Source organism: Palaemon carinicauda, chromosome 30 (assembly GCF_036898095.1).
Source record: "Palaemon carinicauda isolate YSFRI2023 chromosome 30, ASM3689809v2, whole genome shotgun sequence".
Classification (NCBI taxonomy): Eukaryota; Metazoa; Arthropoda; class Malacostraca; order Decapoda; family Palaemonidae; genus Palaemon; species Palaemon carinicauda.
Window position 1 is genome coordinate 51,289,475 of NC_090754.1, and position 15,458 is coordinate 51,304,932.

General features: G+C 35.2%; 1 protein-coding gene across 6 annotated transcripts in view; it reads left to right on the forward strand.

The window, feature by feature from the left end:
• Positions 1-15,458, forward strand: part of Orai (calcium release-activated calcium channel protein orai) — a 72,786-nt gene that overhangs the window by 55,117 nt on the left and 2,211 nt on the right. For 4 of the 6 annotated variants that reach the window (XM_068353764.1, XM_068353763.1, XM_068353762.1 and 1 more), the window contains one exon: positions 2,948-4,560. In XM_068353764.1, the coding sequence (XP_068209865.1) occupies positions 2,948-3,263 (316 nt within the window). In that variant the 3' untranslated portion in view covers positions 3,264-4,560. Of the gene's footprint in view, positions 1-2,947; positions 4,561-9,583; positions 14,814-15,458 lie in introns of those variants that run through there. The other 2 variants (XM_068353760.1, XM_068353761.1) reach the window with 2 other exon arrangements.

Sequence of the window (15,458 nt, forward strand, 5' to 3'; positions counted from 1 at the left end):
TCAGGGGAGTCTACCGAGGCGAGACGTTCTCCCATCGCACCATCTCGTCGTTGATTGAGGTCCTTCTACTGGCAAGGACAGTCATGTCTTTAGAAGACTTACTTGCTTTAATGGCTTCCTTGTTCTTGATAATTGTACCAATCTTAGACTGTTTACGGCCATACATACTAGCGAGGGTAACGATGCGCATGCCTTCTTCGTATTTCTTTATTATCTCCAGCTTCGTTTCCATAGTAATCATCTTCTTGCTTCTCCCTTTAACATCACTAGCAATCTTGGGACCCATGGCTAACGAATTAAAGTTATAATTAAGCACTAAAATGCACAAAAAATACGGTATCGCAAGCACTCACACGAGATCAAGTCTTTACGAAACGCACTTGAGATTCTGAACTGAGCGAGCGTATAACAGAGAGAGAGAGGCAGCATCTCTCTTAGGCATTGTGGGAGGGATTTCGGCCAATAGCGTATCGGCATCTTAGTGACGCCGTAACGCCGACCAATAGCAGACCAGCTTCTTAGTAACGTATGCAGTGACGTACGAGGGTGGTGGTGGTAGGCTAGTGACTCGCACAGTCGTACGCGTAAAAACCGCCAAGTTTGAGTTTTGGAATTCGATGCCGTAAGGTGTGGAAAAATGTCGTAACGAGGGGACGAAAAAACATCGTATTCCATACCGTAACGTGAAAAAAACGTAAGCTGGGGACGCCGTACCCCGGGGGTCTATATGTTTTGTCAATAAATAATGTTAAGGAATAAAGAGATTATAAAGTATTGTGATGGTAAGTCTAAATTTAATGACATCACTCACTGAAGTCAACGACAGGAGCTTGTTTTTGGATGCAGGCTTCATGATTTTGTAAATTTTCACACATTTTAACACAAATTAGTATAAATTACACTAAAAATAAGAAAAATATGTTGTTATAAACTTTCTTTGAATATCAGATTCTACTAAAAACATGGAATTAGTAACATGGACTATTGGTGAATATTGCGGGAGGTGAAAGGAACAGCCTGCTCCTATGTCAGCCCTACTTTCAAGAGGTGCAGTACCAACGATCTGTGAAGACTGGAAATTCATGTTTGGAGTCTCCCAGCATCTCCTCAAAGTGATTGAGTGAATGGCATTTTGCAAGGCACTGCATAAGATGTCTGAGTGCCTGCGACAGTCCTCTGCAGCTGTCTACCAGGAATTGTAGGTCAGCCTTGCAATTGGGGTCTTTAGAAGGGATATTTCCTCGTCTTCCTTCGATGAAAGTTTCTCCTCTCAGTCACTGCAGCTGTCTACCAGGAATTGTAGGTCAGCCTTGCAATTGGGGTCTTTAGAAGGGATATTTCCTCGTCTTCCTTCGATGAAAGAAGCTCCTCTCAGTTGCTGCTGTCGAAGGCTACTGCTCAGCCTTGAGCATGGTCTTTCAACTGAAATGTATAGACCTCTCCACTTCCTGGTAGTTGTTTATGCTCGTATCGAGCAGTCTTGCCCACCATGGAATCTCAGGTCCCCGGAGTGGGACATGACCATTGTTCTCGATGCTCTTAACGCATACCTATTCTAGCCTATGAGTAGGTTGTCAGTCAGGGTTCTGACTCTCAAAGCTGTCTCTTGCTGCCTTAGCATTGGCAAAATCAGTAGGTGACTTTCATAGTCTTTTTTCCTTAGTTTCTCAGAATCATAGGGGAAATGTTTCTCTTAATTTTGCTCTTGAAGTATTGAGAGGCAATTTAAGAGAAGGTGCTTTTTGTGTACTTGAAGAAGACCCAACACCTCAGACCTGAGTGTCGGCAACTCTTCCTTAGCACTGATAGGAACAAGAAAGAGGTGTCAAAAAACACAATCTCTATCTGTAAAGCATACACCTTGACCACTGGGAGGATCAAGGTACCAGTTAGGACTGGAGCTATTGAATTGAGGGTTATAGGCTGCATCTTTACCTTCAAGAGGAATTTTGCAGTCGGCCAGGTGTTGAAGACTTTGGTGTACATACACCAGACCACCTTCACAGCCTTGACACCTTTGTGCTTGGTGGTGTGGTGGCTGCTCAAGTACTTAGGTAGCAAGGTCCGCTCCCATGTGTGACATGAAGTATATTAGCTATGGTTACCTATAGATGTAAGTCTAAAATGAAGGTAGAATGACTGACTTCTTCATTTTTTCTGCTCCTTTCTTGGTGATGTAGCAGAAAAAGCATTACTTGCTGGATCTAACTTGATGCTGGTAAGCTTCACTTGTGAGCCCCATCCTTTAGAATTAGAGAAGTATCTCCTCCATCCTCCCTAGACTAGGGGGAAGATGGTGGAATACTGTATATACCTGCCATTTAATCATATATGCCAGGTACAGTATATTATTCCGGACAGCTATCCTCTTCGGAGGAAGGGATAGTGTATCCCCTTTGACCACGTACCAATCTTCTGGGACAGTCCAGGCCCTATCAGCTTATTCTTCCCTGTGATAGACAAATAGGAGAATGGTGAGGTCATATCCTTTGCTCCCGTACGTGACCAGGCAGATTGACACTTCCACAGAAGAAAAGGAACCTACCAGTAATGGTTCTAGGGGGACTTACAACTCACCCGACAGTGAGTCTCCCTATTTTTAAAGGATGAAAGATTTGTATATGTGTAGGAACAAATAATAAATTTTAAAGTAATTTGCTTTTTTCTAACTACAGTATACAAACCTTAATCCTTTAAAGTTAAACTTCACCTCAACTACCGTTCTCACTCTAGGCCAAAAGGGAAGAGCCTTCAACAGTGAGAGTGTCGGGGCTCACCACCTATCGTTAGAAAATTCAATGGCCATTTCAGCTCTGCTGAAGACATGTTCTTTATTTTAAAGGACTCAGGTTTGTATAGCTAGAAAAAATTATAATAACTTAAAATTTGTTACTTAAAAAATTTGTTTCGTAAAAAAAAAACATCATAATATTTTCTTTTTCCACAGATATATTGAAGCTGCATGGAGCTTTTCAACTGTCTTTGGAATTTTGCTCTTCTTGGTGGAAATTGGCTTGTTGTCTTGGGTCAAATTTCTTGACTACTCGAAAAATGCTGCGATTGGGTCAACCATACTCCTTGTTCCTATAGTTATTCTTTTTACCCTCTTTGCTTTTCATTTCTATTGGAAGCTAGTAGCCCATAAAGTAGAAAATGCAGGGAAGGACTTGAAAGATATTGAGGAGCAGTTACGAGCACTTCAACAACAATCAAATGACAGTCAGCATAGCGGGGACCGCCGTTCTTCCGTACAAGTTGTGTGATTTTTCAATATTTTATGTAAGTGTAGTTTAGATACAGAATTAGAGAGCATTTAAATTATTTTTGTAAGTATGACTGATGATGAGTATCTGATGTTCTAGCCTCATTTATAGTTGTCTTAAAGCCCTGATCTCCATGAAACTCTTGAAATGTACGAGGATAAGAAATCTTCTATACAAGTTGGAAGTTGTACGGCAGATTTTTGTGTTTCACCTCAAATTTCATAAATTATTTTAGAGCATTTCAGGGCAAGGATAATAATAAGATGCCATTACATATGGTTGATTCTTGGGGCATTAGTAGAATGTTTGTGGAATGTTAATATTTTCAAGTGCAATCTCCTTACCTTAATCTATATACATTAATTATTATTTATCTTCATATTACATATTTTAGAGTGGTTACTTATTACACTGTTGATATATCTGGTATATTTAATTTTGTTGGTTTTCATTATGAAGCATTAAATCAACAAGAGGCAAAACCTAAAAAGAAAGTAGGTTGATAGTAGTCTTCAAGTTGATTCTTCGTACTGGAGGTTTATCATTATGCAAACATTTGTTTCATTCACCCCTAAGAAATTAATCTAATTCCACTTATAAATCTTGTTAATCCTCTAGTTTTAGCGTTTATTGACTTTCTTGCAAATTTTAGGATTTTTTCCATACTTTAATTCTCTGGCGATCCCTGTTGTGACAAATCGCTGGTCGACTCGTGACTTTCTTACAGTGAGCAATGACGTTTTGTCAACCTATTTAAGCTGACGTTTCTTACCATTGTCTTACACTGTCTTAGTCAAAGTTCTATTGCTTGAAGGTTCACTCAGACATGCTATTCTATATGTTTCCTCATATCCTTTTCTCACTGGGCTATTTTCCCTGTTGGAGCCCTGGGGCTTATAGCATCCTGCTTTTCCAACTAGGGTGCTAGCTTAGCCAGTAATAATAATAATAATATTAACTTGACAAAGGAATAAGGATTGAAAGAAACAGAAAATTGTATTAGAAATCTGAATAAATTTTCTATATAGAACTTATGGTTACTTGAACGGATGATGACAAATTGCGTCGTTGGATCATCGCAGGATTAATTTTATATCATTGTTAAGTGGGGTGGTTGTTTATTTCATCCATGGTTGAGCCTCATTCCTCCTCAGTTCTTCTATTACTGTTAGTATTTTATGGAAGCTTGTTCTGTTGGCCTTTATGCTTTAAAGTTTTATTGTTAGTCTAGAGAAATAGAATTGAAATACAAATACTAGGTGCAATGTGTACTTTACCCTTTAACTAAGAGTTACTGATCTCTCTCTCTCTCTCTCTCTCTCTCTCTCTCTCTCTCTCTCTCTCTCTCTCTCTCTCTCTCTCTCTCTCTCTCATATATTAATATGAAATTAACCTTATAATTTCTTTCTTGTTATCTTAGTGGGTAATTTATTAAGAGAAGTGGCAATAGACTCCACCCTTCAAGTAGTGAGAACTACCCCTAAAATGAGAAGGTCTTTGAGTTAAGCACCACTAACCCCCCCCCCCCCCCACAGAACCTCCTATGCAAAATGAGCACCCTACCACATTATGACCATTAATTTTATATTTCGGCTGCCATAAATTTCCAAAATATCCATATTCATTGTTAGTGTCCATGTCTTTTGCAAAGAATAAAAGTCATACCCCATATTTAGTCACCTTTTCTTGAAAATACTGTAATAGGAAAAATTAAAATAATGTTTTGTGTATTTGCAGTAAAGAAGTATTAATTACAGTATTAGAAAGACATTAAAAGAGTTGAAAAATAAGATAAGATTGTTTGGTTGCATAGGGTTCCATAAGAAGTTAATGTGAATTTTTAAGAGTTGATTTAAATGAGGGAGTTTTTTCAAGTTGCAAGTTTTGGAACAAATTATCAACCTAACATGAAGTAAGACTGAACAGTACAGTACTGTACAATGCTTATCCATGCATATAATATTTTCTTTAAGGAAAGATGATTTATAACAAATGGAATTATCTGTGTATTAAAGGGGAGTGTAGAGTGTCCATTAAGTCATTGATATAGTGAAGTCTTAGGGTAGGGTTGGAAATAAATCCTCAAGGAATACTGCTAGTATTAGGGAAATAACACTTATTCTCTTAAGTATTATAGAAATATGGGAGTGAGAGATACATACATACATATACCAAGGCACTTGCGCCAATTTTGGGGGGTAGCCGACATCAACAAATGAAACAAAAACAAAAGTGGGAGTTTGAGATGAAACTTGAAATTGGTTAACAGAGGGGTCTAGCTTAACTGGGCTGTAAGCCAGGCTCTTGTTAGATACGTAATAAGCATCCAGATCAATGATATAAGCTTCACCAAAGTGTATTGGAGTGAATGCCTGAATGTGAACAATTTAGGAAAGAAGAAATCTGTTTGATCTTGGTGTTTGCTGTACACTAAACTGGTACTTAATGTTTATTGCAACATTTGTTCACCCCTCTTCCCTCTGTATTGTATTTTGTCTTGTGCATTTCATCCATTTCTTTTGTTCTGTTCTTATTTAGCAGTTTATCATCCTCATATTGTTTTATTGTGACTCGTTGATGTGAGTTCCTAAGACTGGAGTGAAAAAGTAATAAGGGAAAAGATTAGTGGTTGATTTTCTTGGGAACAGTCGTTTCAAGTAAGCAGTTTCAAGAAAAAATGGGAAGATGTCTGTAGTCTTATAGGCTTTCCATTTTCATAAATTTTTGCAGTTTACAAAGGTACAAATAGCTGAATAGTTCTCATTGATATATAAATTGATGGTAGAATTCCATTATTGCTGCCTCTGCGAAAAAATATGAATTGGTTAACAAGTCAGGCATTCATTATCATATTTTTATTGTGTGTGTGTGTGTGTCACAGTTTCATGAAACTGGAAATGATTTGTAGCTACCTTGATTACCAAAAACTTCCATTTCTTACCCATTATTATAATTATTTACAGTTCTTTAATGGTTCAGCATATACTCATGACATTTAAAATTTTGTTTTGTTAATGAATATACAATAAATGTATATTACACGATAGGTACATAGTGTATGATTTTGTAGTGAGCATATGCATTATATTATTATCCATTCATACATTTTAATTTTTTATCCTGTTGAAGTTATTTATGTTGGTCAGTATCAATAGTAATGTGTTCGAGTAATTGTAATTAAAAATGACTTTGGTTACAGTTGAATAGGATAGGTTACCAAGATGCCATTATAATTGTATGATTAATCAACCTAATAATAATATTTTTTAGACTTATAAAAGTCCAAATTAATCTCCTATATGTCTTTAATATGATAATTTTACAAGAATTAACTTAGAGAACATACACCTGTTGATGTTAATCCTTATTGATCCTGTATAACCTCAAAATGAAAGTTTGATATTTTACTAATTTTATTTAATTTCATGGAAGATATAGAGACGATTCTTGGAGATTTTCAAACTAATAGTTTGTCCCGAATTGATAAATGACCAGTACCAGTTTGGTAAATGATAGAAATGGGATTATGTTCTGAATAAGGTGGAATGATGGTTTCATCGAGCTTTAGTGTTCATAGTGTGTGTGCATGTGAGTTTTCTTAATTGGATCGAATGGTGGGTATTGCTCCTCAAAACCAGTGATCATCATACTAGGCCCTTTGGTGCTGAAACCCAAACCAGTTCTATGAAGGCTAGAAGTTTGTTTTGGCATTCTTTTAACCCTTTTACCCCCAGGCTATTTGGAAATTTCCAACCCTTAACCCCCAGGGGGTTATTTTTTTCCCAGCACATTTTGCAGTATATTTTTTTTTTTTAAATTGCTCTAACAGCCTTAATTTTTGTCATAGAGAGGTCAGGTTGGTCTCATTCTCTTGGAAAATGCCTGAATTTTCTCAAAAAATTATCAAATATATGAAAAACAAAATTTTTATAGCATTTTTTTGCAAGGACGTACCGGTACGTCCATGGAGGTATAGGGATGACTTTTGTGAAACGTACCAGTACGTCCTTTGGGGGTAAAAGGGTTAATGGGAGTCACCACCTGTAGTGGCCATACGAGTCAGGTCAGCTAAAGAGTGGGGTTACTGTATCTTCTACCTGGGCATAGTCTTCCATTCATCTTATGTGTACAACTTTGCTTCTCCTTTTGGAAGATAACTTAGCCTTTGACCAAATATCCTTTAATAAGTAAGCTGGGTTATAGACCTATTGGGAACCCATTCAGTTTGTTCTACGACATATGCTTATGGAAAGAAGTCTCTGGGTTTAAAGTTAAACTATTGCTGGTGTCCCAGTGTCTCTCTGAAGGATTTTTTCTGGGTTTGTCTTTCAATAAGTAAAACGTCTTCCTATGTCAGTATCTTTTGATTATGTGAATGTTAAATCTAAGTGTTTATCACTGAATTGGAAAGTAAGGATTACTGTAGAACACACATTTATTGCAGTATTATCTTTGAATTGGTGTTGGAAGCTGAAATGCATTATGTCATAAAGGAATTTTTAGACATTTTTATTACACCACATGATATATTCATTAAGGAAAAGTTAGCCTTTTCCTTTGTAAGATTAAATAAGAAATAAAATATTGCAGTATTTGCTCAAAAAGAATATTTTGTGCAGAATAGGTGAAATTTTCTGTTGAGGTCATGTAAGCAGTAATTGCATTTCATTATTTTTAATTAAACCATTATAGATTGCTGTGCTTTCATCTAGCTGATCCTAACTGATTCAAAATAAGTGATGTCCAAAACTGTTACTTAATGTTAATTTTAGTTTTATGGAAGCCATTTAAACATTATAGATGCAATCTGAGCAAAGACTTGGGAGTAATTTTAGTCTTCTGAAAGAGTTTTAATTGATATAGATGCTATCTGAGCAAAGATGTGGCAGTAATTTGAGTCTTCTGATGATGATTGTTTACTCAACATTAAGAATTTAATTTCTAATTGTTGGCAACAGCATTGGGATGGTTTGGTTCAAAATAAGATGAGAGAGGTAACGAATGTTATATCCCCCTGGAAGTATAACATAATGTCCCGAAATTGAGAGACTACTCTTTGTCGTCTCCGCATTGGAGAGGTATTGAAAAGCATAATGGTTGGGAAGGTATTGATGTTCCTTTGTTCGTACATACATACATATACTAAGGGCCTTCCCCCAATTTTGGGGGGTAGCCGACATCAAACAAATGAAACAAAAAACGGGACCTCTCCTCTCTACATTCCTCCCAGCCTGACAAGGGGCTCAACAGAGTTTGGCTGTACTGCTAGGGTGCCACAGCCTACCCTCCCCTGGTATCCACCACAGATGAAGCTTTGTTCGTAGTTTTATGAAATTAACATGCCACAATAGAGATTGTTTTGTCGCCAATTTTATAGCTTCAATCTATATTCTTTTTTATTAAGATTTCAAGACTAAGAGTCGTAATTAATATATAATGATTATTTAGGTTGTACTGTATATAGATGACAAAAAGTTGTAGGAATATAGATGTGCAGCAATACAAATGTGAGTAGATTATTTTTAGCAATGAAAAGTCATGCATTATGTTCGCGAAATGCATTGTATGGTGTAGTTAGAAATTCATTAGAATCCAGAAAAGAAAATAATAGGAGCCGTGCTGGTATCCATAGGCTGAATGATAGGGGCAAGTAATGGTGACGTCATATCACCATTGGTAACGAACATTAGGGGGTTATAAGATCGTGGTATATAATTGAATTACCATACAGCATAAGGATTATTATTTTTTTAATCTTATTCATCTAGTTATGATTATTCATCTTATTTTTTTATCAAAATTAAGTTTTTGCTCCATCAGAAATACTTTCTTATAAACAGTTTAACCAGACTGCAAAGTTGCATTTTGTGACTCATAATACCGACCTGAAGAATTTTTCTGTTAATGATGGGAGAAAATTGGAGTCTGCATTTGAATGAATTGGACCAGTAAATTGGAAGAAAATAAAAGGAACAAAAATTTGAGCAAAAATTAATGGAGTTTTTGATGAAGTGACATTTGAGAAAACCTTCCTGGAGGAAAACTTTTTGTAGTTTTATTATTAACCTAATATATCATCACCTTGAGTCTGGTCGTACACAGTAACATTTGTTTTACCCCCACTAGTGCATATAAAATGTGGGCGTATGCCTAGCCTATTCTTAGGCTATACCCACATTTTAGCTTGTCGATTCCACACACAAAAATATAGTATGAAAGTTGAAGATAATGGTAATACAAACTTGAAGTGTTTTACTTGAAATAAACTCAAATACTGCATTGTAACAACTAAAATGTTTCACTGAAGACCTTTGTTGCAGTTGCTACCCTACTCAGACTACGTATTAACGGCTAAGTCAGGATTTCGTTAGACACCAGCAGTCCGTGGGTGGTCCATGTAGTTTACATATTGGATTAAAAAGTAATGAGGACTTTATGTATCAATAGAATACAAAGGAATTACTGAATTGAAAAACTGCAAGATAAATGTAACTGCTCGGTTGTGTATAGTATACTGTCAGAATGCCCTGCGCTATACAGTAATGTGACTTTGGTGACGAGTTTCCTTTACCAGGTGACCCGGAAATTAAGCTATACTTTGAATTTGTATGTCATCATAAGAGGGGCACTGTTTGAAATGGTTGTTCCCTGTACTATTTAAGCCAGCAGCACAGTGCATTGGTGTGCTTTACTATTTCAAAGAGGAAAAATATCTCTGTATTAGTAGTTTATTGTCAATGGCCAGTAATAAAGCTGAGAAGATTGCTCTTTTGGGCGGTGTAATATTTACCTGGTGGTGTTTTTTATTGGCGTTCAATTTTGGATATTGATTGATTAACTACAGTACAGATATTAATATCTATGTTTTTTTGTAATTTTCATCTAGCTGTTGTTTATATGTACTGTATTGTATCAAATTTTGAAGCCTTCAGTGTTTTTAGGACCAAGTGTTCAATTCAACCTATACTCATTATAATTATTTCTACTTGGTTGCATAGTTATCAAGGGGAATGCTAGTTATTTTTTGTGATAAGTCAGTTTAACTTCTGGCACACTGCTAACTTTGTTAGTGTGTGGTTTATTAGGAATAATAACATACATATTTTAATACCTTCATTCTAGAATTAAATTTGTGTATGGCACCTATTACTATTTGCTTACTATTAACTCAAATGGTAAAGTCATTTATGTTGAGGGCTTGTTAACTGCCAGAAAATTAGTACTTTTTCCTCAGTATATATTGTAGTAACTGACCGTATATCACAATGCTTATGCAAGTTTGTTTGTAGTTCGTATTTGACTATCATTTATAAGCATACTTTATTTTCAGTCTAGTCTTGAATTAGATGACCTTCTGAGTACATTGCATGATTATTATCTGTGGTAATTTAAAGAGATTTAGTTCTTACTCACTTTTTATATCATAATTTTCTGTGCCTTTATTGGAAAAGGAAATTATCAGGGTTGTGGTAGCCTATTAAAAATGTCCTTATTTCAAGCAGTTGGACGTGATGTTGAGCCCTGCTCGAGCCCAATATTTTTTAGTTCATGTTAGTGTCTTGCAATCTCACCATCCTTGTGAGCTAGGGAATAGTGTTTTAAGAGAGTCTATGGGCTTACCTGCCATTGCCTGACCTTCCCTGATCCTAGCTTGGGTGGATAGGGGCTTGGGCACTGATCATAAGTATACTATATATGGGAGAATCCAAGGACATTGTCATATCCTTTGTGGCAGCCACTCATGAGCAACCATAGAAATGTATATGTGTGTGTGTGTGATCTTCGTGTAATTTTGAGTGCAAAAATTCAAGGGAAATTATATTTTTTCCTATTCAAAACCAAGCTTTGTCATTTAAAAGGGGTACTGTATACTGTACTCTGGCATGAGCTGGAGGTGGTCAGTGAAGAGTAATTGAGGTTCTAGCAGATCCAATACCCAGATCGCAATTCATCTGATGAATTTGAGTTTCAGAATTGCCTTACTTTTCCTACTTCCTGCCTGGTTCCTGTGCCAGAGACAATGAGAGAAACGAAAGACATTCTCGAGAGATGTAAGAACTGCCAGCCTCCCATTAAGAATGAAAACACCACCAAGCAAGAGGGTAAAGTCCTGTATCTTTCAGATCTGCCAGCCTCCCATTAAGAATGAAAACACCACCAAGCAAGAGGGTAAAGTCCTGTATCTTTCAGATTGATAAACAAAGAAAGAGTTGACATGAACAGATCTGGAGCATAGATGGCGGGGTCCCATGTTCAATAAAGTCATTGAATAAATTATATAGACATGGTGGAAGATGCAACCATAGTTGTGGTCCATGCCTGCAACACACAGAGTCCAGGGTTCTCATTAAAAATAACTAATGGAAGAAATGGACATGGCTGCAGTCCAGACCCTGAAACATAGCCATAAATTCTCACACTGGGGTTTATGGCTGGAACCTGTTTCGGCACTAATGGACAGCCAAGAATTTTAATACACCATCAGGATTAATATCAATCAAGATGCCTCAGATGAGTGTCCATATACTAAGCTTGGTAGTTTCTATCAATACATGGTCCATTACCGACAGAAACTTTTCAGACAGTTGGCAATGCTTCAGGAATCAGGATCTTGGCAAGGATCAGGCAGCTGTTCTTTCCATTCAGTTAATTTTGGGATGTTCTACAGCATTGTTCACTTTCCTCTAAAATTGCTTATAAAAATTGTTAGGTTAGTGAAAAGCAAAGTATAATTTCTGAAAAAAAAAATATACTATATATATATTCAAATACATAAGTTACATCCAAATGTTCCACCTTCCAGCCCCACTGATTGTGCACAGTTATAGGAATTTTTTTTTTCAAGTTACTTAGCTGCCTGGAACTCAGACTATTGAGCCTGTAAAGGTACATCTTTTGTATTTGTAATGATTCTCTATGGTTCATGAAGAATAGAAATTAGGCTAATATAATTGATGGGATTATATAGATAAAATTAACTGCTTTCGAAATGCAAGGTTTGTGGAAAATAAAATCCCATTGGACAGGATTCAGAAGATATAACTGGTTACCTTAAGATATCCTTGTAGTAATACCTCAGGATACAAAAGTAATTTGTTCCGGAGTGGCTTTCGTAACATGATTTTTTCATATGAAATAGAATGAAGTAGAGCCAAATACATTTGAATCATTCAGTATACCGACTCTTAACAGTGTGAATTTCGTTTCGTATCCTGGTTATTTTTGCAATACTGTACGAGGCAAAAAAAATCTTAGTATGTTGTTTTGTAGGATGAGTTTTTCCTATACAGAAACTTCGTATCCTGGAGTATTATTTTTTATGTTTTCTTTTTTCATTTAGAACAGTGGTCTGTAATGTCGAGATATTTTAATATTTTTCCTTCTTCTGGAGTTCATTTCAGGTTCGATTAGTTGACAGGTTGTAGATAATTTTGAAGTGTGTGAATGTGTTTCCCAAACACATTAATGAAAATGGATGCTTCTACCTAACGTGATATTAAATGATTTTTTTGTAGTTGGCATAATATCTATAATGAGGAACAGTTTTGATTTAGATATACAGTATCATTTTCATTGACTTGATTAGTATGAAATGCTTTAGTTACGTAAGTCCTTTATATATGCTTGTTCTTGTAATTGTTCAGAAAATATGTAATTATTTCATTTGCAGTTATTTTTAAGAAAATTTTCAAGATACCATACTGTATAGGGATGTTTTTTATTTGTATGTATGGATACAAAACTTCCTACTCTTACACCACTGCAAATTGTTCTTGTTATGGCATTTGTGACTATAACCAGTATTAAAAGCTTAATTGTATGTGTGTTTATTACAAATAGTTGGAATTTGTTTTCATCTGTATCTGTCTGTTAGAATTTAAGTCTTGGTTGTTATTTCCAGATATGATATTATAACTGGGTGTGAATTGGATTCCATTTCAGTTAGTGTGCCTTATATTTGAAAAAATTTGACTTATTAGTTATCCTAGACTGATACAAGCAATTCAAAATCTTTGATAGATTTCTAGCATTTATCTAACTAGAAAGTATAGAATGAACTTGTTAAACTAACTGTGATGCAGTTTGGAAGACAAAGTTTTGCTCTCAAAAAAGAAGAATCAATAGGCCTTTTGAAGCATTAAAAAGAGCTTTTAAGAAAAAAATACAAGCATAGGTTTCTAGCATTTATCCAACTAGAAAGTATAGAATGAACTAGTTGAACCAACTGTGGTGCACTTTGGAAGACAAAGTTTTGCTCTCAAAAAAGAAGAATCAATGGGGTAGTAGAAGCATATAATAGAGCCTGTTATCCCTTTTACCCCTAGGTTATTTGGAACTTTCCAACCCTTTACCCCTAGGGGTTATTTTTTTTTCAAGCACATTTTGCAATATAATTTATTTAGATTGCTCTAACAGCCTTAATTTTTGTCATAGAGAGGTCAGGTTGGTCTCATTCTCTTGGAAAATGCCTGATGTTTCTGAAAAAATTATCAACAATATGCAAAAAAAAGTATAAATAGCAGTTTTTTGCAAGGACGTACCGTTATGTCCATGGGGGTAAAGGGATGGGTTTTGTGAAACGTACCAGTACGTCCTTTGGGGGTACAGTAAAAGGGTTAATTAAAGAAAAAGTGTGAAATATGAGATGATCACAGGACATAGGATGAAATGTATCTTTTATTACATGAAATACTTGAATAGAGCTGTTAGTCTGTCTCATCTTTTCCTGGTAATCTTACCAATAAGTAGAAAAAAAAGGAATACAAACAGCCTGATTTCTTCCAAGTGCCTATTGCCTATTGTCCTCTCTCCCTAGAATGACCTTGGCACTTTTAGTTCTCTTGACCCTTTGAGATTTCGGGGTAACCTTTAGAAAAATGTGAGAAAAAGATTGACCATAAATGCTAAGACATTCAGGTGTGGTTAGACCTTTCTCCCAATAAAATGGGGGCTGACCAGAGGATTATCATTAGGTTAGTCTTGAATAGAATAGAATGAAAATGACAACATATTTTCCTGTTTTCATATAAGTGGGAAATTTATCAAACTTTTTCATGGTACAACAAGAATTTATAAATTTCTACAAAATATATTTTTGTTTACCATATTTATTCATGTGGAGTGAATAGATTTAATTTCTCTGCTATTTTTAATGCATTTTTCTAGCAGTATAACTTTTTATATTTGGAAATGTCTTACATAAAATTATATTTATTCAGCTTCAAAATGAGACAAAAATTTCTCATCAATTTTTAATACATCATTCTAACTATAATTTTTTTTGTCTAAATGTCTACACCAAATTAATTTTGTTCAACATCAAAATGAGACCTAAAACAGCATTGTATTAAAAATTAGTTTACAGCACATAGTAAAATTAGCTCACAAAAAGTAAGTGAATTTTATCATACAAGTTTTGGACCACCAAGGAATCACAAAGGGTTAATATCAACATGGGGTTACCTGGAACTTTTTGCTTCAATTGTGTAGTTTTGTATTTGAAATATTTGTTATAAACTGATCACAGGATAGGAAGTATTTTTTTTTTTTTTTAAAGGAAACATGTTATTATGTTTATTTAACTTGATGTTGAATACATACTGTCTAGCACTGTACAGTCAGACATGAAACATAAAAGAAATGCATTTCTATTGAGTGTTAAAAGCATCTCAAGTCAATCAGAAACGGTGCTGTTAGGCTAAGACATAATTGTCTTTGTCTCTTATTCTGTAGTGTAGAACACAGGTAGTAGAATATAGTGTTGTTAGGTTGTAATAACAGTTATTACAAATTTTTGTACATAGATATATGCATTTAGCTTGTTGTTAGCCATTTTCCTTGAGCAGTATTTTAGATATGGTTATAAGAAACCATATTTAATCAAGGAACGAATAATATTTGTTTATGTGTGTATGAAGGACTCATTTGGAAATTCTGTCCTTCAGTTTTCAGATATTTATTATAAATGATGATGAGCTTGAATGATATCATACCAGTATTTAATGTTGCTGTTATACTAATATATTCTGATGTTTCTTCTTGGAGAATTTTTGAATAAAGATAATCAGTACTTCTTATTAGTTTCCCCTCTAATACTACAGCTGTTGAGTTACTGATGAATAATTTTGATAGAAATTGCCTATTTTTTTATTATGTATTAGCATATCAACACCCATCTTGCTAGTAGGGTATTAT